The sequence below is a fragment of the Aethalodelphis obliquidens genome, unplaced genomic scaffold (genome assembly GCF_003676395.1).
Source record: "Aethalodelphis obliquidens isolate GAN/ISIS:26980383/991018 unplaced genomic scaffold, ASM367639v1 scaffold13, whole genome shotgun sequence".
Classification (NCBI taxonomy): domain Eukaryota; kingdom Metazoa; phylum Chordata; class Mammalia; order Artiodactyla; family Delphinidae; genus Aethalodelphis; species Aethalodelphis obliquidens.
The window spans coordinates 33,706,802-33,734,485 of NW_020837957.1; the positions used below are offsets into that span (position 1 = coordinate 33,706,802).

Below are 27,684 nucleotides of genomic sequence, written 5' to 3' on the forward strand. Positions count from 1 at the left end.
ATACAGACCCTTAAAAACCTCTAGCTGTGCAACAGATATCTTACTTTGGATTTCAGGTGCAACGTTCATTTATTGTGGAGCTCTCCCTTCCCTTTTTTCAAGACCTATAAGATAAAAATGTGAAGACTTAAAATTCTGCCACAGTAAACGTCAAAATGAGTTTCATTGGTTATATCTTCATCAAAGCCTGTGTTCTTCCCATTTGCCTCCTTTCTGGTCTCCCAACATCCTAAGTCCTTTCCTGCCTTGGGCATTTTTGGTTCCCTGACTGGAATGCTCTTCTGTCAGTGTTTTTCATGGCTGGCTTCTTCTCACATCACCTCCTTAAAGACACCTTCCCTGACAGCTCTCTCAAAAGCATTCCTCTCACTTCCTGCCTTAACCACCTACTCCAGCAATTCATTCCACTTTATCTGGAATTTACTCCCCTGTTTATCAACACTTATTTATATCTGGACTTATCTTGTTTCTCTATATTTTTATTTGGTTATCATCTGTTACCCTCCCCCCTAACTATCGTGTAAGCTTCATGAGAGAAGGCACCATGCCAGCCAGTCTTGGCCACTGTTGTATGCCAGCCTAGTGCTTGATACATAGTTGACATTCAATGAACTTTTGTTAAGTGAAATAAAGGTGCTATACTAGGTGCTTTTGGTGTGTGTGCATGGGTGGTGGTGATGGTAGTGGTGACTGAGTCTTGGCTCTTCCAATTAAGAAATAAGTGATTTGGGGAGAATTATTATTATCCCTATGGTACAAGCTTATTTATCTGTAAAATTCAGGTGATGATAATTGAGCTTTCTTTCATCAGATTGTTGAGAGGATTAAATGAAATAATGCAAGTGTATGGTGCTAAGGTGCATCCCTGGCACTTAGAAATGTTGGTGGCTGCTAACTGATCAGGGAGTTGGCTGCCGAAGGTTGGAGCGGCTGTGGCAGTTTCTTAAAATAAGGCAACAAAATGAGATTTTCAGCATCAGTTGACTCTTCCTTTTACAGATGATTTCTCTGTAGCGTATAATGCTGTTTGATAGCATTTTACCAACAGTAGAACTTCTTTCAAAGTTGGAGTGAGTCCTCAAATCCTCCCTCTGGTTCATCAACTAAGTGTATCAGTTTATGTAATATTCTAAATCCTTTGTTGTCATTTCAACAATCTTCACAGCATTTTCACCAGGAGTAGATTCCATCTCAGGAAACCACTTGTTTGCTTCTCATCCATTCAAGTTTTATCATGAGATTGCAGCAGTTCACTTCATCTTCACACTTCTAATTCCAATTTTCTTGCTATTTCCACCACATTTGCATTTACTTCCTCCACTGAAGTCATGAACCTCTCAAAGTCATCCATGAGGGTTGGAATCAGCTTCTTCCAAATTCCTGTGAATGTTGATATTTTCACCTCTTCCCATGAATCACAAATGTTCTTAGTGACATCTAGACTGGTGAAATCCTTCCAGAAGATTTTCAATTTCCTTTGCCCGGATCCATCAGAGAAATCAATGTCCATGGCAGTCATAGCCTTGTGAAATATATTTCTTCAATAATAAGTCTTGAAAGTCTTGAAAGTCCTTAATCCATGGGCTGCAGAATGGATGTTGTATTAGTAAGCATGAAAACATCAATCTCACTGTATATCTCCATCAGAGCTCTTGGGTGACCAGGTGCATTGTCAAAGAGCAGTAGTATTTTGAAAGGAATTTTTTTTTTTTTTTTTTCTGAGCAGTAGGTCTCAACACTGGGCTTAAAATATTCAGTAAACCATGTTGTAGACAGATGTGCTGTCATCCAGGCTTTGTGGTTCCATTTATAGAGCACAGGCAGAGTCAATTTAGCATAATTCTTAAGGGCCCTAAGATTTTCAGAATAGTAAATGAGCATTGACCTCAAAGCCACCAGCAGCATTAGCCACTAAGAAGAGCTTTGAAGCCAGATATTGACTTCTCCTCTCTAGCTATGAAAGTCTTAGATGGCATCTTCTTCCAATATAAGGCTATTTCATCTTCATTGAAAATCTGTTGTTTAGCAACCTTCATTACTGATCTTAGCTGGAGCTTCTGGATAGTTTGCTGCAGCTTCTACATTAGCAGTTGCTGCTTCACCTTGTACTTTATGTTATAGAGATGGCTTTTTTCCTTAAATCTCATAAACCAGCCTCTGCAAACTTCAGACTTTTCTTCTGCAGCTTCCTCACCTCTCTCAGACTTCATAGAATTGAAGAGAGTTAGAGCCTTGCTCTGCATTAGTTTTTGGCTTAAGGGAATGTTGTGACTGGTTTGGTCTTCTATCCAGACCACTAACACTTTCTCCATATCAGCAATAAGGCTGTTTCACCTTCTTATCATTTGTGTGTTCACTGGAGTAGCACTTTAAATTTCCTTCAAGAGCTTTTTGTTTGCATTCACAGCTTGGCTAACTGTTTGGCACAAAAGACCTAGCTTTCAGCCTATCTTGACTTTTAGCATGCCTTCCTCATTAAGCTTAATCATTCCTAGCTTTTGATTTAAAGTGAGAGTCTTGAGACTCTTCCTTTCACTTGAACACTTAGTGGCCATGGTAGGGTTATTACTTGGCCTAATTTCAGTATTGTTGTATCTCAGCGAATAGCAAGGCTCAAGAAGAGGGAGAGAGATGGGGGAACAACCAGTGGGTGGAGCAGTCAGAACACAAACATCAAGTTCACCATCTTATATGGGCGTGGTTCGTGATGTCCCAAAACAATCACAGTGTAACATCAAAGATCACTGATCACAGATCACCATAACTAATATAGTAATAATGAAAAAGTTTGAAGTCGTATTGCAAAAATTACCAGAATGTGACACAGAGACATGAAGTGAGCAAATGCTGTTGGAAAAATGGCACCTATAGACTTGTTCGATGCCAAGTTGCCACAAACCTTGTAAAAAACATGGTATCTGTGAAGTGCAATAAAGTGAAGCATGATAAAATGAGGTATGCCTGCATTCCCTGTGTGGCCCTCTCCAAGATTCTTTCTCTCTCTCATGCTTAAAAGAAAATAATAATTTGAATTTTGTTTTTATTATTCATTTGGTTTTCATAAAAGTGATGGTCCTGAACTTAAAATGGTTTGACTAATGATATTTAGACTTTATGGTGCAAAAGTGATACACATTCAGTAGAAACGATACTTTGAATTGTGAATTTTGATCTGTTCTCGAGCAGTGGTAGATAAGCTTTCCTGGTGCTGGGCAGCAGCAGTGAGCCACAGCTCCATGTCAGCCACACGATCACGAGGGGAAGCAACCGATACGCCTGACGCCGTTCTGTACCCATAAAACCATTTGTTTCTCACTTTCAGACAACATTCAATAAAGTACATGAGATATTCAACACTATATTGCAAAACTGGCTTTGTGTTAGATAATTTTGTCCAACTGTAGGCTAATGTAAGTGTTCTGATCACATTTAAGATAGTCTAGACTAAGCTATGATGTTTGGTAGGTTAGGTGTATTAAATAAATTTTTGATTTATGATATTTTCAATTAACAATGGGTTTATTGGGATGTAAACCCATTGTAAGTCAAGGGAGATCTGTATATGTATCTTGAAGCACTATTTGTTAAGGATTTATGTGAATTTGGACCTTGTATGTTTTAGGACTTTATAAAATGATGTTGTCCTGTGTGAATTCTTCTCTGATTTGATCTTTTTTCTTCTAATATTTAGTTTGTGATATTTATCAATGGCCTTACATGAAGTTGTAATTGATTTTCATTGCTGTGTTTTTTTTATATATATATATATATATATATATATATAAAGCCTTGTATGCGTATACCACAATTTATCTATCCATTCTTAATGGGCTTCCTTGAATGTTTTTGTACTTCCTTAGGTTTTGTCCACTACATGACTATATTTTAACCATAGAGATTGATTTATTCTTGCTTTAGATTTCTGTTTAATTTTATGGGAAACTGAAAATTGAATTCAGTGACAACTCCCAGTACGTTTGACTTACTGGCAGTTAGGTGGTGGTCAAATGCTGGTTCCTCTACTTAATAGCAGTTAAGAGTTTGAACAAGTGATTTAACCTATTTCCTCATTGGAAAACAAGAGGTAAAAGAGTACCTACTCAATAGTATTGCTAGCTGGTTTAAAAAAGGAAAAGAAATAGAACATACTCTGTGGGGTCATGGTAAGGTTTATATAATTCACATGAAGGTTTCAAGGAGACAATGTATACCCCACATTTATTCATCTCTTTTTATCCTCTGTGATCCAAGGTGAGATATGACCTCTCTGATGTTACTGAATCTCAGAAAAGTAACGTGACTTGACCAGGTTCACACAGCTGTATATATATGTAAACTTGAATTAAGTTTAGTTCTGCCTAACTACAGAGACTTTTTCTTTTAATATACCAGTTTTTTTTTTTTTGCCAGAGTGGAAAATTATGTCAAACAAAGTTATGTGAAACATTTCTGTGGTCAGTATATAACTTCATAGTGCACAAAACCTGAAAAAGTCCAAGTATATTCAAAGCAACACTGTTAGAAAATAGAAACAGAAAAATGAATAAATAGATTATGATATATGCATACAAGGGTATATATACTACATAGCACTGGAAATTATGTCAAACAAGATTATTGAGTGTTGTATGCCCCTTTATAGAACACGACATAGGCTGGCTTTTCCCCCAATCACATTTTCAACAGTGTTCCACAGAAGGCCTTTCTAATTTTTTATTATTATTATAAGCAGGCAGATTGGAAGGAGTTGTAAACCAAAACACAGCTGGTAAGTCTAAATTTAGGCCCATCAAGATGAGTGTCCCTCATAACAACATGGTTTCTCAAACTCCTTCCACTTTAAGTTGCTTTTTACCAGATGTCTCTTGGTGTACGTGTTTCTTGTACATCAGCAATTTTATTTGCATGGCCTTTTCATGCCAGTATTCTGATTTATCACACTTCTCACATTGATTTTTTTTCCCTCTACTTGTAAAAAGAAAATAGTTGTTTGTGCACAGATGGTGGTTGCAATTTAGTATTATCAGAGTAATTCATGTTATATTTATGAGATGTTCCCGAGTAGCATCTTAGTGAAGGATATTAAGGAAGGACACCTCTTAGAGAGATCATATCTCACCTTTTAACCTGTTTCTTTTGGAGTTTATTTCCTGAGCACTCAAATATTGGCAAGTCATTGTTTGTTTTAAATGTCAGCTCTGTATTTTATTTATTTCAATAGTAGAACATTGGAACCACCTAATAGCATTAAAAGTGGGAGGCAAAAAACATTTCTCAGAAATTACTGAAGTTGCTTGTTAACCTGTAAAAAAAATTAACGGAGCAAGGATGAAATATTTTAATTATAATTCCTTCCTTCCTTTCTATCCTTGTTTCCTTCCTTAAATATTTATTATGTACCACTCTATATACAGAAATGCTGTTCATTTGCTAGGGCTACCGTAACAAAGTACCACAGACTAGGTGTCTTAAACAGCCGGAAATTTATTTTCTCACAGTTCTGGAAGCTAGAATCTGAAATTAAGGTGTCAGCAGGATTGGTTCCTTCTGAGGGCAGTGAGGGAAGGATCTGTTCCCAGTCTCTCCACTTGGCTTATAGATGGCTGTCTTCTCCCTATGTCTCATGTTTTCCCTCTATGAACGTCTATGTCCAAATTTCCCCTTTTTTATACAGATACCAGTCATATTGCATCAGGACCCACTCCAGTGACCTCATTTTAACTTGATTACCTCTGTAAAGATCCTGTCACCAAATAAGGTCACATTCTGAGGTACTGGGGGACCTCAACATATGAATTTTGGGAGGACATGGTTCAACCCACAACAAATGCTTATAATAAACCAAAAAAAAAGAACAAAGAAAACTTACCCTTAATTTGTAAGTGACTTTGTCAACAAATTTCAGTATTATTCTAGCACAGTGCTAATGTCCATTCATTTCAGGAAAGTCACTTAAATGGTTTCTCTTACAGTGAATGTGTTGATTTGCAGTAAGGATAAAAGACAATGACTTCCTGCGACAATTTGGCTTACTTCTCTATTATACATATTCAAATCTCAGCCTGAAACCATCCCAAGATTTTTTGAGTGAGTGTGAGTGTGTTTTCACTATGCTAGCTATAAGAAAGGTATTCAATGTTATTTAAGAAGTAGAGATTTACCATGCAAATAATTTCCCTTCTGCTTTAATCTCTTGAAGAAAAAAAATGAAAAGATGTATTTTCATTGTGTGAAATATCATAGGATAATGGTTGTATATCCAAATGCTAAGAATGAACGAATGTATAAATGAGATTGAGGACGGGGAGAAAGACAGAGAGAACTAGCAGGAGAAAGAGGCATGCGTTATTGTGGAAGTAAGAACTTTGTTTGGAAAGAACAAATTTTAACGATCCATTTCTCCTGAAAAGCATCAACCACAAAAAGTTAAATGAAGTTCTTTTTGGTCAGTTACTTCTTTGGATCTTCTCAAACACTTATTGTCTTTACTTATTCGTGTCCAAATGTAAATCTTTTAAGTATTGTCAGTATATTTTCTTTCCTTTTTTTGAAGCGAATATAAAACTCTTTGGATAGTCACTTTTATTGAGATTTTAAGAATGTTTTTGAGTGATTCATAGTAATTTACATCCTTCTACTGAAATCTTGGATGTTGCTAAATTTCAGCCTGTAATTTTCTTCCTTTGCTAGATATTGAAGCATATTTTTATGACACCACACTACACTCATTGGAATTGTGAGCCTTTATAAATTCAGGCAGATCTTTTCCACTCTACAAAAGGATGCATTTTAAGCAGAAGAAATAGAATGCTAAATTATGTAGTAGGTAAAAGAAGTGGGTTGTGGTGAGTTAAGAGGGTGACTACAAAGAACGCCAAAGCACATGGTTGTATGCACTGTCAGTGAAATTTAAAGCACATTTGCCCATCAACTTAAAAAACTACTGTTTATATGAAATGATAATTGAGAGAGATTTTTGTACATGCTGATTGCACATTTATTTGAAACCTCTAAATTCTGGTTTTAATGGCTGCTTAGTATTCCATCGTGTTAGCATCCCATAATTTATTTTGACAATCCCATTTTCATGTGATTCCGGACATATTTTTAAATTTCATATTTAACTATACAACTTTGAATTAAGAAAAAATAACAGATAATCAAATATGTAATCCAAGGTCTTCTGCCAAAATGGCCCTAGACAGCTCTCTTAACTTACTGGGTTTTTTTCACAGTAGTTTTTTCAGTAGTTTTTACTGTTTTTTTTTTTACAGTAGTTCTTACTGTTTCTGAACACGTTAGATACAGTGTTGACTCTAAACAATTAAAAACCTTTTTTCAAAATGATGCACGTTTATTTTAGAATATTTGGAAATACAGCAACTCAGACAGGAAAATATTAAACTCAACAGCAATCCCAACACCTGGAATAACTTCTGTTAACTTTTTTGTATAGCTTCTAAGTTCATGAGTGCATGCATATCGTGAGTGCGCTATTTCTCACTTTTTCTCTCCTACCCTCTGATCCCCCTCTGTCATACACACACATAAATACACGTACATGCATTAGAATCTAGTTGAATACAAATTTTATGAGCTAATATTTTCTCTTAATACCATACTGGGAATCTTTTTCCAAGTTACTATATATTCTTCTAATATATTAATCACTTTATTGTATTCTAATATATGGATAGACTTTATTGTATCCTATTGTAGGTATATACCGTAATTTGTTTCACTAAACTTTTGTTGCAAGACATTTATTGTCTCCATGTTTTTGTGTGTCTGATCAACTCAACTGTAATTTGTCCTCTATTCCTTGGTCTAAATCATGCCTAATATACATATATTTTCTAGCATTTATATCTTGTTTTCTAAATACCAGTCTCCTCTAAAAGAAACCAGAGCTCCTTGGAGAAATGTCTGATTCCATGACTGGGGCAGGGAAAATATAACATAAATCTGAAATATCTTGCTATGCCAGAAAATAAAGTGCTCAAGGAATAATGAAGACATATCAAAAACACACAGATGCCAGCTTTAAGGAGCTCCTACTAGGCAAATTTTGGGCACTTAGAACATCAAAATAAATTATATTAATGGATTATAACCCATTGAGTAAAATAGGATTCTGAGTCTATACTCATATAATTAATTGGCTTAAATAAATACTCTTCATCCTCCTTAGTAGGAAACCTACTGATAATATGAAAATTGAAAAATTAAAAAAAAAAGAAAATATATGTTATTTTGAAATAAGGAAGGTAACAAGGAACAAAAATAGCTAATAGAGTTCTGAATTTGCTTCTGAGGAGCATGAACTGGTAATAGCAATAGTGGAGCATGTGATGCTGCTTTTTTAATTTGTTTCATTTTATTTTAAGCCTTGTCAGATGATTTGACTTTTGAAAACTATAAATATACTTTTTATTTTGAAATAATTGCAAACTTGGAGAAGTGTTGCAAGAATACCAAAAAGAATCTAGATTTCCCAGTTATTACCATTTCACAACATTTGTTTTCTCTGTGTGTGTGCAAGTTGAGTAAATTAGAGACATGTTTTATTACTCCTAATTAAATCTGTGTATACTTTTTGAAAACAAGGACACTCTCCTGCGTCATCACAGTATAAGTATGCAAATCAGGAAATTAATATTGACATAATACTATATTCTAATCCACAGACCCTTTCAAAATTTTCAGTTGTCCCAAGAATATCATTTAGAGAGAAAAAACAAAGGCTCTTCTCCTTTGGAACAGAATCCAATCCAAGATCATATGTTGCTTTGGCTCTTGTGTCTCTTTGGTCTGCATCAGTCTGGAACAGTTCCTCATCTTCCTTTTCCTTCATGGTATTGGCATGTTTGAAACTGTTTTATAGGCAATGTCTCCTCCCTTCAAACATATACATAATGTTTTTCCCCCCATTATCTTAATATGACTGTATCACCATTTTTAGTTAAATTCAGTATTAAGAACAATTTATTTTTATTCACAGTTAAGCCATGTAATGAACTATGATTACATTTTTCATTCTTGTACCTTTTGTTTTCTTTAGAGTTCATCATTCATTCATTCCTTTATTTTAGGCCCTCCCTTTCTCCCTCTCTTGTTTTCTCTGCCTCTTGGCTTTTTTGCACCAATTCATCTACAAAATCTAATATAGCATGCTTCCTTTCATTATGCTTAAATGTATCAGGTATTCTGTCAGCCTCCCTCCCTCCCCACTTCCCTCCTCCCTTCCTTCCTTTCTCCCTCCCTCCCTCCTTCCCTCATACTCTTTCCCTTTTTCCTTTGCTCTTTCTCTTTCCTTCCTCCCTCTCTTCCTTTATTCTTTCCCTCTTCATCTCCTTGCCCCCCGGAGTCTTTCTGCTCTAGTCTGTATAGGTTGTTCTCTAAGTCTGTTCTTTCACTGTCATCCAAGGAATTTCCTTTAGTTCTCTTCTATGTTGAATCTCTTACTTTCAGATCATATTTCTTCTTTCTTGGTATATGCCCTTATTTTGGAAAAGTGAAGAGTTTTCCAAAGAATGTGTAAGAATGGGTACATGGAGAGTCAGTTTTTGAAATCTTTCCTATCTGAAATGGCTTCATTCTACCTGTATACTTGAATGACAGTTTGGCTTTGTATAATTCTAGGTAAGAAATATTTTCCTCTAAAAATTTTGAAGATACTATTTGATTATCATTTAGTTTCCAGTGTTACCACTGAGAAATCTGAAGCCATTCCTATTGTATTTTACCTGTTTATAGTCTCTCTGGAAGCTTTTAGGAATTGAAAATCCCTACTGTTATGAAATGGCATGGTGATAGATGCTTGTAGGGATACTACCCACCCCACTACTGTCCTCTTCATTTTGAGGAGGCCTGTTAGGCCCTGTCAACCTGGAAATACTTCAATTCAGAGGACATTTTCCTTCTTCATTTTCTGGAATTCTGTTCATTCAGGTACTATCTACCTGGATCCTTTAATTTTTAAAAATACTTCTCTCTCCTTTTCCATCCCATGTTCTTTTGGTTCAGCATAGTTCTCAAGTTAAATCTTTTGAACTTCTGCTTGAGTTTTTATCCTTCCATCATATTTCAACTTTCATGAGCCTCCTTTTTTATTGGTTTTCCTGTTGTTCTCTGAATTTTTTTGAAAAATAACACCTGTTTTATTCATGAATTTGATATCATTCTTATCGCTAATGAGTTCATCTATTTTTAAAGCATTATATTCTCTATTCTGTCTGCTTCCTGTATTCTCTTTGTTTCTTTATTTGTGAATCTTTCACATCAGAGGCTTTCCACATGTTGAGATGTTCGGTAGTTCCCGCACCAGGTACTGACAAGCTGAGTAGACATTCAACATCTTGCTGCCCACGTTCTTGGGGCCAAATGAGGGGAAAGGGCTGGATATCGTTTCCTCTAGTATGTAGGACTTTCCCTTGATATCTGTATTTTCATAGGGCCTCTCTCTCCCTCCATCCTGCCTGGTGCCCTTGAGTTCAGAGACACTCCAGAAAGCAAATTTCCAGGTTTTTTGCAAAATTGGGGAAGAAAAGTCACCTGATTGCATGGGGTTGGTGAGGGAATCTGAGGTACTAACTCCTTTTTTGTTTTATGAGCTTTTTAACCAATCCTCTGGTTTAACTCTTCCAGCATTCTATGTCCACAGGTTCCTGGCACCTCTAATTCTTGAGTGTCACTGTGATCCTGTGTCATAAATGTGCCTTCTTTTTCCTGGTCTACCATTCTCTCCTACATTTACTCTAGCTGTTTCTGCACTGCTTTTCAGTTACCACTCAACCATCAGTTTCCAAAAAAGTAGTTAACTTTGTTTGCTTAGTCTCTTCTTTTTACCTTGAGGGTTTATGCCTTTTTATGACTTTTTGTCTTGTTCTGTCTTTGTTTCTTTACTGTCATTTTTAAAGTGGGATTTTGAGAAGAAGCAGAGATAAAAATACATGTTCCATATACCTTATTTAAGCAGGAGTCCTGTTATCCTTTTTGTTCTTGACATATTTGATTAGTATTTGTCGTGCCTAAGAAAAAAAGGATTTTAACTTTTTATTCCTTATAGATATTAATTTTTGATTGTTTTATTCCTAGGATGCCTCATTGATGGACATGAATTCCTTCAGCCCTGTGATGCCAACATCCCCTTTATCAATGATAAACCAAGTCAAGTTTGAAGATGAGCCAGATTTGAAAGATCTTTTCATTACAGTTGATGAACCTGAAAGCCATGTTACTACAATTGAAACATTCATTACTTATAGGATTATTACTAAGGTAAGTATTTAATGAACATTTTCTTGAATATAGTTGCTTTTTTGAACTTTTGGAACTGCTTCTTGTTCACTTTGACACTCAACTTAGAGAATCTTAACTGAATTGACTTCTAGTTTTTCAGCCATTTTGAGTAAGACATTGCATCTTATCTGTCCTTCACTTGTTCTATATGAATTCAAATTAACCTGAGTACCAGTCACTTGTATTTTAGCAGTTGTGCTTATTAAAATAGGAACATTTTAGGTTTTTAGTTTAAAAATTATAAAGAAATATATTTGGAAAAGAAGAGCCTCAGTTTGCTAATAAAGAAAACAACTAGTTAAAAACATGATACAATATTTTGTGTTCACATTTCTTCTGAAGATTCCAAAAAAATAATTTTGTTTGTTTTCCAAATAAGAGCAAATGGCCACTTTATCTTATATCAATATATGAAACACTGTTAGTTGTTTAATGATGCAAGGACAGATCTAGAATCTGAGTCTCCTGACTCCTAGGACAAGGCTCTGGAAAAAGACAGTTTACTCTGAAAAAGTAAAAAAAAAACAAATAGTATAATCTTTTTTTTAAAGTCCTTTGTGTAATAGCAGCCTTCAAGAATTCTATTTATAAGTTATAATATTTTGTTTATGAAACCTCATTCTACATCTCTTGTAGTGCATCCCTTTTGTAGCTGCAAAGCTTTTGGACCCTGTGCATATAATCACTTCTTCCAGTGCAGCCTCCACATTGCTGCTAATTATGTTGCATAAAGATGTATATATCTGATCTCTTTACTCAGATTCTTAAGATCCTTCCCTGGCTCCTCACTTCCAGAACAAAGTGCAGACTCCTTTGTATGATATATAGAGAACTTCTCAGTCTGGGGCCAGCGTACCATATATGACTCACCTCTTACTCCCGACTTATAATACCCCTGCTCTCCACTTGCATAGAACTACCTCTTTTATCTGAATATTCTAGGCTATTTCTTGCTCTCATGATTTTGCATATGCTTTTTCTTCTGTCTGGTATGCCCTTCCCACTTTCAGACAGAAGAGTTACTGTTTGTTTTTCAAGATACAATTCAAAATGATGCCCACCACCTCTGCCCCACATGCTGAGTCCTCTTTCTTCTGTTTGCTCACAGTGTTCTAACTGAACTCTTAAAGAATATAAGATACCACAGTCAGTGTAGCAAAGAAATCAAAAGCCTATATTTAGTCCTTCTAATCCTCAGGGTTTTTTTGTTTTTTAATTTATAAGACTGAAATGATAATAGAACCTGGTTCTGTAGAGTTGCTGTAAGAATTAAGTTAGGATAACTAATCAATGTAAAACACTTAGCAAAGTGCCTAACATATAATAAGTATTCAGTAATTGACACCTACCTGTGTGTAGGTCACTAACTGTGTGTTTATTTGTATTTATTCCCAATGAATCTGTGAGCTTCTCAAGGAAGGTAATTGTATCTTAAGTTATCCATAATTCTAAACACAGTCCTTGGGATATAGCAGGTTAGCAATTTAACCTTTCGGTGAGTGAGTGAGTGAAGAAATTTATAGTATCATAGTCATATCAAGATGCTGTAGAGCAAGACAGCATGGAGTTGAATCTTGATCGCCCCCCTTCCTTGCTATTTAATTAACCTCTCTATGCTTAGTTTCCTCATTTGTAAATTAGATAACAGTACTAACCTCGTATGGTCTTTGTGAATATTTAGTGTGTTAATACAGACACACTGCTAAGAATAGAGCCAGATTTCTCCTGTTACTACTGTTATAATCATCCATTTTCATTACCCTTTCTAGCAAAGATTTTGTGAAACTGAATTATTTTCCCCTCATTTCTTTCTTTCAGAAAGACACTTTATAAAACACCCTATGGATTTCATTCTAATCATAGACATACAGTTCTTATGAGTTATCCATATTACATCATATTTTAAATGTACTGCTCTTGTAGTAGTAGTAGTAATAGTGATAGTGATAACATTATAGTGTGTTAAACTAACTTTTATTGTGGGACTAATTTGTGCCAGGCAATGTTCTAACCACTTTATATGTTTTAACTCATCTGAAGCTCACAACAATCTGGATCTTATGATTTACCCTCATTTTGTGAATGAGCCCACTGAAACTCAAAACTTGCCAAAGGTTATACAACACAGTCATTGGCACACAGTACCCGTGTGCCACGAGTACTGAAGCCCATGTGCCTAGAGGCCATGCTCCACAAGAGAAGCCATTGCAATGAGAAGCCTGCACACCGCAGCAAAGAGTAGACCCCGCTCGCCACAACTAGAGAAAGCACGCGCGCAGCAACGAAGACCCAATGCAGCCAAATATAAATAAATAAATAAATAAATATTAAAAAATTTTACATTCATGGACACCAAGATTATGAGGATAAATGCAGGAGGAGCTTCCAGATGGCAGAGGAGTAAGACGTGCAGATCACCTTCCTCCCCAGAAATACATCTACATGTGGAACAACTCCTACAGAACACCTACTGAATGCTGGCAGAAGACCTCAGAACTCCCAAAAGGCAAGAAACTCCCCACGTACCTGGGTAGGGCAAAATTAAAAAGAAAAAACAGAGACAAAAGAATAGGGATGGGACCTGCACCAGTGGGAGGGAGCTGTGAAGGAGGAAAAGTTTCCACTTTCCACACTAGGGAGGCCCTTTGCGGGCGGAGACTGCCGGTGGCGGAGGGGGGAAGCTTTGGAGCCACGGAGGAGAGTGCAGCCACAGGGGTGTGGAGGGCAAAGCGGAGAGATTCCCACACAGAGGATCGGTGCTGACCAGCACTCACCAGCCCGAGAGGCTTGTCTCTTCACCCGCCGGGGTGGGCAGGCACTGGGAGCTGAGGCTCGGGCTTGGAAGGTCAGATCCCAGGGAGAGGACTGGGGTTGGCTGCGTGAACACAGCCTGAAGGGGGCCAGTGCACCCCAGCTAGCCCGGAGGGAGTCCGGGAAAAGGGCTGGAGCTGTCGAAGAGGCAGGAGACTTTTTCTTGCCTCTTTGTTTCCTGGTGCATGAGGAGAGGGGATTAAGAGCACTGCCTAAACGAGCTCCAGAGATGGGCGCAAGCCACAGCTAACAACGCGGACCCCAGAGACGGGCATGAATGCTAAGTCTGCTGCTGCAGCCACCAAGAAGCCTGTGTGAAAGCACAGGTCACTATCCACACCTCCCCTCCCGGGAGCCTGTGCAGCCCGCCACTGGCAGGGTCCCGTGACCCAGGGACAACTTCCCTGGGAGAACACACGGCACCTCAGGCTGTTGTAATGTTACACTGGCCTCTGCCGCCGCAGGCTTACCCCACACTCTGTACCCCTCCCTCCCCCTGTCCTGAGTGAGCCAGAGTCCATGAATCAGCTGCTCCTTTAACTCTGTCCTGTCTGAGCGAAGAACAGACACCCTCAGGTGACCTACACGCAGAGATGGGGCCAAATCCAAAACTGAACCCCAGGAGCTGTGAGAACAAAGAAGAGAAAGGGAAATCTCTCCCAGCAGCCTCAGGAGCAGCAGACTAAATCTCCACAATCAACTGGATGTACCGTGCATCTGTGGAATACCTGAGTAGACAACAAATTATCCCAAATTGAGGACGTGGACTTTGGGAGCAACGATATATATATATATATTTTTTTCCATTTTTCTCTTTTTGTGAGTGTGTATGTGTATGTTTCTGTATGTGATTTTGTCTGTATAGCTTTGCTTTTACCATTTGTCCTAGGATTCTGTCTGTCCGTTTTTTGTTTGTTTGGTTTTTTTAGTATCGTTTTTAGCTCCTGTTATTATTGGTAGATTTGTTTTTTGCTTTGGTTCCTCTCCTCTTTCTTCTTTTTTTTATTACTTTAAAAAAAATTTTTAATTATTTTTTATTTTAATAACTTTCTTATTTTATTTTATTTCATTTTATCTTCTTTCTTTTCTCCCTTTTATTCTGAGCCATGTGGATGACAGGCTTTTGATGCTCCAGCCAGGCATCAGGGCTCTGCCTCTGAGGTGGAAGAGACAAGTTCAGGACACTGGTCCACAAGAGACCTCCCAGCTCCACGTAATATCAAACGGTGAAAATCTCCCAGAGATCTCCATCTCAACACCAAGACCCAGCTCCACTCAACGACCAGCAAGCTACAGTGCTGAACACCCTATGCCAAACAACTAGCAAGACAGGAACACAACCCCACCCATTAGCAGAGAGGCTGCCTAAAATATTAAGGCCACAGACAGCCCAAAACACACCACCAGACGTGGACCTGTCCACCAGAACGACAAGATCCAGCCTCATCCACCAGAACACAGGCACTAGTCCCCTCGACCAGGAAGCCTACACAACCCACTGAACTAACCTTAGCCACTAGGGACAAAACCCCAAAACAACAGGAACTACAAACCTACAGCCTGTGAAAAGGAGACCCCAAACATAGTAAGTTAAGCAAAATGAGAAGACAGAGAAACACACAGCAGATGAAGGAGCAAGGCAAAAACCCACCAGACCAAACAAATGAAGAGGAAATAGGCAGTCTACCTGAAAAAGAATTCAAAATAATGATCGTAAAGATGAACCAAAATCTTGGAAATAGAATGGAGAAAATACAAGAAATGTTTAATAAAGACCTAGAAGAACTAAAGAGCAAACAAACAGTATGAACAACACAATAAATGAAATTAAAAATTCACTGAAGGGATCAATAGCAGAATAACTGAGGCAGAGGAACGGATAAATGACCTGGAAGATAAAATAGTGGAAATAACTACTGCAGAGCAGAATAAAGAAAAAAGAATGAAAAGAATTGAGGAAAGTCTCAGAGACCTCTGGGACAATATTAAGCACACCAACATTTGAATTATAGGGGTCCCAGAAGAAAAAGAGAAAAAGAAAGGGACTGAGAAAATATTTGAAGAGATTATAGTTGAAAACTTCCCTAATATGGTAAAGGAAATAGTTAATCAAGTCCAGGAAGCACAGAGAATCCCATACAGGATAAATCCAAGGAGAAACATGCCAAGACACATATTAAGCAAACTATCAAAAATTAAATACAGCAAGGGAAAACCAACAAATAACTCAGAAGGGAATCCCCATAAGGTTAACAGCTGATCTTTCAGCAGAAACTCTGCAAGCCAGAAGGGAGTGGAAGGACATATTTAAAGTGATGAAGGGGAAAAACCTACAACCAAGATTACTCTACCCAGCAAGGATCTCATTCATATTCGATGGAGAAATTAAAACCTTTACAGAGAAGCAAAACTTAAGAGGGTTCAGCACCACCAAACCAGCTTTACAACAAATGCTAAAGGAACTTCTGTAGGCAGGAAACACGAGAGAAGGAAAAGACCTACCATAACAAACCCAAAACAATTAAGAAAATGGTAATAGGAACATACATATCGATAACCACCTTAAATGTAAATGGATTAAATGCTCCAACCAAAAGACATAGACTGGCTGAATGGATAAAAAAACAAGACACATATATACGCTGTCCACAAGAGACCCACTTCAGACCTAGGGACACATACAGACTGAGGGTGAGGGGATGGAAAAAGATATTCCATGTAAATGGAAATCAAAAGAAAGCTGGAGTAGCAATTCTCATATCAGACAATATAGATTTTAAAAAAAAGACTATTACAATAGATAGGAAGCATACTACATAATGATCAAGCGATCAATCCAAGAAGAAGATAAAACAATTGTAAATATTTATGCACCCAACATAGGAGCACCTCAATACATAAGGCAAATACTAACAGCCATAAAAGGGGAAATTGACAGTAACACAATCATAGTAGGAGACGTTAACATCCCTGTTTCACCAATGGACAGATCATCCAAAATGAAAATAAATGAGGAAACACAAGCTTTAAATGATACATTAAACAAGATGGACTTAATTGATATTTATAGGACATTCTATCAAAACACAGAATATTTCTTCTCAAGTGCTCATGGAACATTCTCCAGGATAGATCATATCTTGGGTCACAAATCAAGCCTTGGTAAATTTAAGAAAATTTAAATTGTATCAAGTATCTTTTCCGACTGCAACACTATCAGACTAGATATCAGTTACAGGAAAAAATCTGTAAAAAAATACAAACACATTGAGGCTAAACAGTACACTACTTAATAACCATGAGATCATTGAAGAAATCAAAAAATACCTAGAAACAAATGACAATGAAAACACGACAACCCAAAACCTATGGGATGCAGCAAAAGCAGCTCTAAGAGGGAAGTTTATAGCAATACAATCCTACCTTAAGAAACAAGAAACGTCTCAAATAAAGAAGCTAATCTTACACCTAAAGCAATTAGAGAAAGAAGAACAAAAAATCCCTAAAGTTAGCAGAAGGAAAGAAATCATAAAGATCAGATGAGAAATAAATGAAAAAGAAATGAAGGAAATGATAGCAAAGATCAATAAAACTATAAGCTGGTTCTTTGAGAAGATAAACAAAATTGATAAATCATTAGCCAGACTCATCAAGAAAAAAAGGGAGAAGACTCAGATCAATAGAATTGGAAATGAAAATGGAGATGTAACAACTGACACTGCAGAAATACAAAGGATCATGAGAGATTACTACAAGCAACTATATGCCAATAAAATGGACAACCTGGAAGAAATGGAAATTTCTTAGAAACGCACAACCTTCTGAGACTGAACCAGGAAGAAATAGAAAATATGAACAGACCAATCACAAGCACTGAAGTTGAAACTGTGATTTAAAATCTTCCAACAAATAAAAGCCCAGGACCAGATGGCTTCACAGGTGAATTCTATCAAACATTTAGAGAAGAGTTAACACCTATCCTTCTCAAACTCTTCCAAAATATAGCAGAGGGAGGAACACTCCCAAACTCATTCTACGAGGCCACCATCACTCTGATACCAAAAACAGACAAAGATGTCACAAAGAAAGAAAACTGTAGGCTAATATCACTGATGAACATAGATGCAAAAATCCTCAACAGAATACTGGCAAACAGAATCCAAGAGCACATTAAAAGGATCATACACCATGATGAAGTGGGTTTTCTCCCAGCAATGCAAGGATTCTTCAGTATACGTAAATCAATCAATGTGATACACCATATTAACAAATTGAAGGAGAAAAACCATATGATCATCTCAGTAAATGCAGAGAAAGCTTTTGACAAAATTCAATATCCATTTATGATAAAAATCCTCCAGAAAGTAGTCATAGAGGGAACTTACCTCACCATAATAAAGGCCATATATGACAAACCCATGGCCAGCATCATTCTCAATGGTGAAAAACTGAAACCATTTTCACTAAGATCAGGAGCAAGACAAGGTTGCCCACTCTCACCACTATTATTCAAAATAGTTTTGGAAGTCTTAGCCATAACAATCAGAGAAGAAAAGGAAATAAAAGGAATCCAAATTGGAAAAGAAGTAAAGCTGTCTCTGTTTTCAGATGACATGATAGTACACATAGAGACTCCTAAAGATGCTGCCAGAAAACTACTAGAGCTAGTCAATGAATTTGGTAAAGTAGCAGGATACAAAATTAACGCACAGAAATCTTTTCCATTCCTATACACTAATGATGAAAAATCTGAGGGTAAAATTAAGAAAACACTCCCGGGCTTCCCTGGTGGCGCTGTGGTTGAGAGTCCGCCTGCCGATGCAGGGGACACGGGTGTATGCCCCGGTCCGGAAGGATCCCACATGCCGCGGAGTGGCTGGGCCCGTAAGCTATGGCCGCTGAGCTTGCGGGTCTTGAGCCTGTGCTCCGCAATGGGAGAGGCCACAACAGTGAGAGGCCTGCGTACCGCAAAAAGAAGAAAAAAAAAAAAAAAGAAAACACTCCCATTTACCACTGCAGCAAAAAGAATAAAATACCTAGGAAGAAACGTACCTTAGGAGAGAAAAGACCTATATGTAGAAAAGTATAAGACACTGATGAAAGAAATTAAAGATGATACAAACAGATGGAGAGATATACCATCTGTTTGATATACCATGTTCTTGGATTGGAAGAATCAACATTGTGAAAATGACTCTACTACCCAAAGCAATGTAAAGATTCAATGCAATCCCTATCAAACTACCACTGGCATTTTTCACAGAACTAGAACAAAAAATTTCACAATTTGTATGGAAACACAAAAGAGCGCAAATAGCCAAAGCAATCTTGAGAAAGAAAAATGAAGCTGCAGGAATCAGGCTCTCTGACTTCAGACTATACTACAAAGCTACAGTAATCTAGACAGTGTGGTACTGGCACAAAAACAGAAATATAGATCAGTGGAACAGGATAGGAAGCCCAGAGATAAACCCACACACATATGGTCACCTTATCTTTGATAAAGGAGGCAAGAATATGCAGTGGAGAAAAGACAGCCTCTTCAATAAGTGTTGCTGGGAAAACTGGACAGGTACATGTAAAAGAATGAAATTAGAACACGCCCTAACACCATACACAAAAATAAACTCAAAATGGATTAAAGACCTAAATGTAAGGCTAGACACTATAAAACTCGTAGAGGAAAACATAGGCAGAACACTCTATGACATAAATCACAGCAAGATCCTTTTTGACCCACCTCCTAGAGAAATGGAAATAAAAACAAAAATAAATAAATGGGACCTAATGAAACTTAAAATCTTTTGCACAGCAAAGGAAACCATAAATAAGATGAAAAGACAACCCTCAGAATGGGAGAAAATATTTGCAAATGAAGCGACTGACAAAGGATCAATTTCCAAAATTTACAAGCAGCTCATGCAGCTCAATGTCAAAAAAACAAACAACCCAATCCAAAAATGGGCAGAAGACCTAAATAGATATTTCTCCAAAGAAGGTATCCAGATTGCCAACAAACACGTGAAAGAATGCTCAACATCATTAATCAGTATAGAAATGCAAATCAAAACTACAATGAGATATCATCTCCCACCGGTCAGAATGGCCATCATCAAAAAATCTACAAACAATAAATGCTGGAGAGGGTGTGGAGAAAAGGAAACCCTCTTGAACTGTTGGTGGGAATGTAAATTGATACAGGCACTGTGGAGAACAGTATGGAGTTTCCTTAAATAACTAAAAATAGAACTGCCATACAACCCAGCAATCCCACTACTGGGCATATACCCTGAGAAAACCATAATTCAAAGAGAGTCGTGTACCACAATGTTCATTGCAGCTCTATTTACAATAGCCAGGACATGGAAGCGTCCATTGACAGATGAATGGATAAAGAAGATGTGGCACATATATACAATGGAATATTACTCAGCCATAAAAGGAACGAATTTGAGTTATTTGTAGTGAGGTGGATGGACATAGAGTCTGTCATACAGAGTGAAATACGTCAGAAAGAGAAAAACAAATAGCATATGCTAACACATATCTATGGAATCTAAAAAACAAACAAAAAACAATGGTCATGAAGAACCTAGGGGCAAGACTGGAATAAAGATGCAGACCTACTGGAGAGTGAACTTGAGGATATGGAGAGGGGGAAGGGTAAGCTGCCACAAAGTGAGAGAGTGGCGTGGACGTATATACACTACCAAATGTAAAATAGATAGCTAGTGGGAAGCAGCCACATAGCACAGGGAGATCAGCTCAGTGCTTTGTGACCACCTAGAGGGGTGGGATAGGGAGGGTGGGAGGGAGGGAGATGCAAGAGGGAAGAGGTATGGGGATATATGTATATTTATAACTGATACACTTTGTTATAAAGTAGAAACTAACACACCATTGTAAAGCAATTATACTCCAATAAAGATGTTAAAAGTAATAATAAAATAAAACATAAAGATACATATTCATAAAAAAGAAGGATAAATGCACATGCTCATATACCTACCTGTACACTGGCAATCTCCTACTTAGAAATACTTAAGGGTGACCCGATTGTAAATAATTATATCAGGAAGCCCACATTCCTGGCATCTGTTCCCCTTATGGGAAATGATCCTTTATTCTCCAGGTTAGAATATCTGAGGTGAGTGCTCTAAAGAAGTACTTTCTGTTTCAGAGATTAGAGATTTGCCTTGACCTAGGACATGTAGGAGTAAGAACTCAGAGGTTTAATAAGGGTCTGTCCTCTCACATCCTCATCATGAAGACAAACTCATCAATGCCTGCCAGTATGTAATTGTGGGTTAAAGTGTATTCTTGATTCTGAGATTCCTTTTCCCTCAAAAACAATTTTCTAAATCCTCCAATTTAGAGTAACTGTTTGCCCTTGACCAAAGGTCAGTATTTGTTAAATAAATGCATTTTGAGGTATAGATCACATGAGTCCATTAGTCCTAAACTTCAAGTATGCAAGCTCTTATGGTCAGACATGAAACACCATTTACAATTTACTTTCCATGGGAAACTGTATTCTAGATTAGAAGATAGAGATAAAACTTCCAAACAGTAGGAATAACAGCGTTTGATGATAAATTTCCAACTTAGAAAGAACTTGTGTTCTAAAAAGTTATTTTGGAGCAGAAATAATATATAACTTATAACTCTTTAGAAGCCCAATGAAGTCTTAGAGTAGGAAGAAAGAATGCACTGTCCTTAAGATTTGTACTTATCCTCTGTTTTCTTCTGTTATTGTAGTATGTTAGGGAACTCCTCTTTTAAGTCAGTGGCAGGGTGATGAGGACAGAATCAACCAATTATTTGACTTGATTTTATATCTTTCTGTTCCTGGAATTTATACAAGTTTCTTTTGTGTTTACTTGAAGTTTTGGGAATTCTTGAAGACATGTAAAGCTCTATCTTACTTTAACTTCCCAGTGTTTGAGTGTTTTTATTGTTAGTTATGCCGTTTTATTTTCTTGGAAATGGGTAGTGAACCTATACGTATGTGCCAGGTATGAGGAGGTATCAGTAAGTGTTGTTTAATGAGTGACTCTAAACATGTTTTGTGTGCATATGTATGTATGCATGTTTATGTATTTGCATATATATATATATACACATACCAACTTGTATATATATTTGTTAAACTGTGTTTCTACTAGATTTAGTTTGCCTATTTTTACCATTTCCACAACTTGTACCATTTGGCATAATAGTTAGATTTTGTAGTGTTTTTTGAACATGTAGTTCCTTAGACTTCCGCATCTCATTTACCTCCACTTTTTCCCGCTAAAAAGGGAATGTTTTGCTAAGATATATTTTATGATATTCTAAACATTCATTTTAAAAGAATAAACTTTGTCAAGTATAGCTTTTGTGAGCCTTATTTTATAACAATTAAGATTGCATCTTATTTTGACTTGAACTGCTTAATTTTACAATTGTGTTCGTCTGTGTGGGTGATTGATATTTCTGGTGAATGTGAAATATGTAATGTGTTATTTATTCCATGTTTACTTCTCCAGGAAAATCTCAAACTTAATATTACTGTGTATAATTTTTTAAAAAATTATATAAATGACTTTTTTTCTTATGATAGGTGAGGGCGCATTATCTAAGCTATTTTTGTATCTGGCTTGGAATTCAGGTAATAGAAGTGAGGTTGGTATTTTTACCCATGTTCTTCTTGTCATGTGTGTTGGAATAGATTTTTAGTTTGTTAGGAACAGATATTTTAATGTATTTGCTTAGTTTTTAGGAGTTTAGGCATATAGCTCAGAATTCCTTGAGAAATGATAGGAAGATTTTCTTTTCACGTTAAATTTCCATTAATGACATTTTTAAAAAGCAGTAAAATCACTCTATATAATGTTAGAATTTTCAAATACTAAAAGCAAATTTTATCAAAGCAATTCATTTGAGCAAATTCCAGGAAAACATTTTTTTCTCAGTTATGTTCAGGTTATTTTCCAAGTTGCAAAAATAGGACTTTCCTCAAATTCTGAATTCTGATCATCTTGAAAAATGAAATATATTTGAAACCTAAATTCAGAACACACTTTCTTGTTAGCAAGAAAGTCATGCCAAAGATAATAGTAGTTAAAATCTTGTGGAAGACAGATGGTTGCTCTAAGACAGATTTTTTTCAGTTTGGATTTTAAATTTGAGCATGATGTTTGCTTTCTTTCTGGGAATACTGGAAAGTTTGCTTTGTTTCATCTGCTACATGAATTGATGTCTGCAAAAAAAAAAAAAAGACAGGCTGACAAACACTGAATAATTAGAATTTGTTAGTTTTTCTTAGAGACCCATTTATTTCAGAATGTCTAAAATAACATTAGGCAAATGTCTTCTGTCTTATATTGCATGTGCTGTTATTTTCTCCTACTTTCTTCAGACGTCTCGTGGGGAATTTGACTCCAGTGAATTTGAAGTTAGGAGACGTTATCAAGATTTCCTTTGGTTGAAAGAAAGACTTGAAGAAGCACACCCCACTCTGATTATTCCAGTAAGTTTACATTTTTTTTTTCACAGAATAACTGCCATTTTGTCTTGTGAATCGTTAGAATGCCTAACACCCAATTTCAGACCTTTTAATTCAGTATAATTCATTTATCTTAGGAACATTTGTTTTTAAACTTTTCAATCTATGTACAGATTTGTTTTTTTAAAGTATTGTAATGTGTTAAGATTTTAGTGTTTGGCTCTAGTGTTGTGAATTTTGAAAAATTATTTTTATAAGAAATGATCACACGTTCAAATAATCTTCCAAAAAGAAAAAGTGTAGAATTCCTTATAATCCTGTGCCACATAATGTTCAGATACCTTTTTAAATTTTTTTGCCCTAGCCATTGCCAGAAAAGTTTATAGTGAAAGGAATGGTGGAACGCTTTAACGATGACTTCATTGAGACACGCAGGAAGGCATTGCATAAATTTTTGAACCGAATTGCTGATCATCCAACTCTAACATTTAATGAAGACTTTAAAGTTTTTCTTACTGCACAAGCTTGGGTAAAGGATTTTAATTTATACTCATATAATCCTTTAGTATCTATACGTGTAGTAGGTTGTATGCTTTCTCTTATTTACCTTTATAAATCAGGTAAGAGTGGCCTCGAATTAAGATGTGTTTTTAAACATTGGAGAGAGATCCTTTAGATACAACCCTGTGTCAGGTCTACGTATAAACATTATGAAAATCTTGTACCTTTCTCACATATACATCCTCATATTTCTCTTGGTAGCTGAATTTTTTTTTTAATGCCTGGGTACTCCTTGCATATATTGCCAATACTGAAAATATATAAACATTTAAAAATTGACACTGTTTTGAGTAGTAATTGGTCAGGGCTTTTCAAGTTAGGATAAAAGATTTTATTAAATAGATGGATGGAGAGATAGGTAAATAATATAATTTCCTTACTTTCCCTTCAATTACCTAATTGAAGGGGGTCTAATTTCTAATACAGAAACCTTATATATTCCTTTTCTTTTATTCTATGAAGATGTAACTCACCAAGAAAGATTACAGGTAGAACAACGGTCAGTATTAAATACTTACTGACCAGTGTTGAGTTTTCTATCTCTCGGTTGTTGCCAAAGTGATCGAAGCTAAAAAGTGATTCATCTCAATCTTGATGGTACTTGCTGTCTGGAAGCCCTATGTGACTTATGTGAGATGAATTTGTGGCCTGACTCCAGACCCTTAGAAGCTGTTAGAAACATTATCTGCAGTCAGCAGTTGCAGTAACAGCTTGCCCGTTGTGACTTGTGCCGTTTCTGATAATGTTTACTCTATCGAATGATGTGGTAGCACTCCTCGATAGACGTGTTGCCTGGTCAAGAATAGCATCTGTTATTATTTGCACACAAAATCATATTGACATGGAAATAAACAAGTTTATATATTATTTTGTGTAAGACCTTTAGGAAAGAAGATCTGGAGAAAGATAATATGTTATTTAATATTTGGGTAAATAATACATAATATTTTTATCTGTGGATTTGGTAGTCAGCATTGTTATAGATTTTTTGTGTGTGTGTATGTTACTCTTCATCTTTTATTTGATCTCAAACCTGTGTTTCAGTAAGTGCTACAACCATCCTCAGAATCCCTTGTCCTCCTTCTTGGTGTTCTTTTTTAGTATGCCATACTTCTGAAGGAATACTGTAGTGTATCCTTTTATAGCATTTCTACTTTGCAAGTCTGTAGCTGACCCTCCTAAGTTAACTAGAATTAGAAACAGCTAGTTATATATTTTATTAAAAATCTTTCTCCAAAGACAGTCAGCCAGTGGAGATAGTGTCACAGTTTATCCAGTTAAGTTAGTTGCAGAGCTATGGTCAGGGAGTATCTGTTTACCAACTATTCTAGTGACTTTAAGTAGACAAAGCAGGTTAGTGCTTAGCAGTGAAGCCCCTAGGGTCAGACTGCTAGGGCTCCAATCCTTATCGAGTAATTCATTGCTCTTGGAACTTGAGCAAACCTTCCTTTGCTTCTATTTTCTTCTGTACAATGAGGATAATAATAGAACCTACTTCATAGTGTTATTGTGAGTTATGTATATAAGAATGCAGGTATAGTGCCTGCAACATTAAGCTCTTAATAAATGCTAGCTATTATTATAACTAAAGAATTAATGAAGTTTTCCAATTTTTTTCCAGGGAGTAGTTATAGTTAGACCCTAAGAAATCTTTTTCTCAATCATTTTTCTATTAAATTCCTGTTACAAAATATGGATTTCATCTCATATCATCCTTCTTATCTTCTCCAGTAATCTCCTTAAGTGCGATTCCTTCTGTTAAACCTTGTTCTTTGAAAGATCCATGCTCTGAGGAAACATATTTTACATGAGCTCTTTGAAAAGGAATGTTATCAAGGAGACTGAGATTTAGAGAAAGAACTGTACCCTAAACTCATCTGCTTCAAATTAACGTGAAAAAAAAAAAAAAGACGTATATGAAACATTTTTATTATCTTTATTTTATTCTTCTAATTAGATTTCTTTTTTGTTGTTGGGACTTGGAATATCATTGTCTGCTTCATCACGCATATTCTATTTTTTTGTCTAGGAACTCTCTTCTCACAAGAAGCAAGGGCCTGGATTACTCAGCAGGATGGGGCAGACGGTCAGATCGGTTGCATTATCAATGAGAGGAGTTAAAAGCCGCCCCGAGGAGTTCATGGAAATGAATAACTTTATTGAAATATTTAGCCAGAAAATAAATTTGATAGATAAAATATCTCAGAGAATTTACAAGGAAGAAAGGGGTATGTAGAATCACTGAAATGTGATTTCAAAGTTGTTTGATTTCTGATGGATCTTTACATTTGCTGGTGTGGTAAGGCAACATCAACTTAGCATTTCTTTTTGGTCATTATTAGGATTTCTGTCTCTGCTTACAGTGCCTGTCTGTTATTGCATGCTGTTTACTTTATCTATTAGAGCCCTTAACATATTAATGAGTTGTTTTAAAATCCTGGTCTGATAATTCCAACATCTCTACCACATCTGGTTCTGATGCTTGCCCTCTCTTCAAATTGTGTTTTTTGCCTTTTGGTATGTCTTGTAATTTTTTTATTGGTAGCCGGACATGATGTACTCATAAAAGTAAACAGGCCTTTAGTAATGTGGTAGTGAGGTGTCGGGGAGAGGAAGTATTCTAGAGGCCTGTGATCAGGTCTCAGTCCTTTAGTGAGTCTGTGCCTCTGGACCGTGAGCTTCACAAAAGTTCAGGTTTTTTTCCTCCCCCCTCTTAGTTGGATCAGGATGACCAGAGTGGGCTCAAGTTGGGTATTTCCCTTCCAGGTCATTTAGGTTCTGATAATACCCCATCAGGTTATGCTCTGGTTAACTAGTTTCCCATGAGGGCAGGCCTTGTTAAGAAGGCTATTTCAAAATGGTTCATTTTCCCACCCCCTGCAGGAAGCAGAAGTAGTTTTTATCTGATATTTACTGTGTAAGCTTTTGGGGGTAAATCTCACAACATTGTGGGGTCCTCTTGTGACTGGGTTCCTCTGGAGTTTTTATTAACTCTTTGAATTGTCCACACTGAGCCTCCAGCAATTCATCATTGACAGTTTCAGTCTCCCTACCCCCCGGCACTGGTTGCAGAAGTGATTTCCCCTCTTGAGTCTCTGCTCCAGGAAGACAAGATTCCTTGTATCCATGTGTCTGTCTTTTCAGTCTTGCAGGCAGTGGTTTGTCCTGTGTCCTCCCCTCTCTCACAGATCCAAAAAAAAGTTGGCTTTTCAGTCTGCTCGGCAGTTTTCTTGTTAAGACCAGTGGCGACTTCCAAGCTCCTTACAGAGGAATCACACAACATTAAGTTAGAATTTCACCTTCAAAGTGTGGTTTATTCCCAGATCTATTGTGAAAATTTCTGATTCCTAAATGATTTTGAATGTAGTCCTGGCCGGTTTCCATTTGCTTTAATTAATCACTAGCTGTCTTGTTCTCATTTATAGATAATAGTGATAAAGAGCTTAATATTTTGGATGTAGTTGGTCTCAAATGTTCAACATGGGCTATAGTTTTAATCAAAGAAGGGATGTGTCAGGAAATAG

At 36.7% G+C, this 27,684-nt stretch overlaps 1 protein-coding gene across 7 annotated transcripts in view; it reads left to right on the forward strand.

Annotated features, from left to right (window-relative positions):
• Window positions 1–27,684, forward strand: part of SNX7 (sorting nexin 7) — a 98,576-nt gene that overhangs the window by 13,643 nt on the left and 57,249 nt on the right. For 3 of the 7 annotated variants that reach the window (XM_027114437.1, XM_027114436.1, XM_027114434.1), the window contains exons 2-6: window positions 11,098–11,280; window positions 22,715–22,762; window positions 23,513–23,623; window positions 23,964–24,128; window positions 26,190–26,388. In XM_027114437.1, the coding sequence (XP_026970238.1) occupies window positions 11,098–11,280; window positions 22,715–22,762; window positions 23,513–23,623; window positions 23,964–24,128; window positions 26,190–26,388 (706 nt within the window). The remainder of the gene's footprint in view (window positions 1–11,097; window positions 11,281–22,714; window positions 22,763–23,512; window positions 23,624–23,963; window positions 24,129–26,189; window positions 26,389–27,684) is intronic. The other 4 variants (XM_027114435.1, XM_027114439.1, XM_027114438.1 and 1 more) reach the window with 3 other exon arrangements.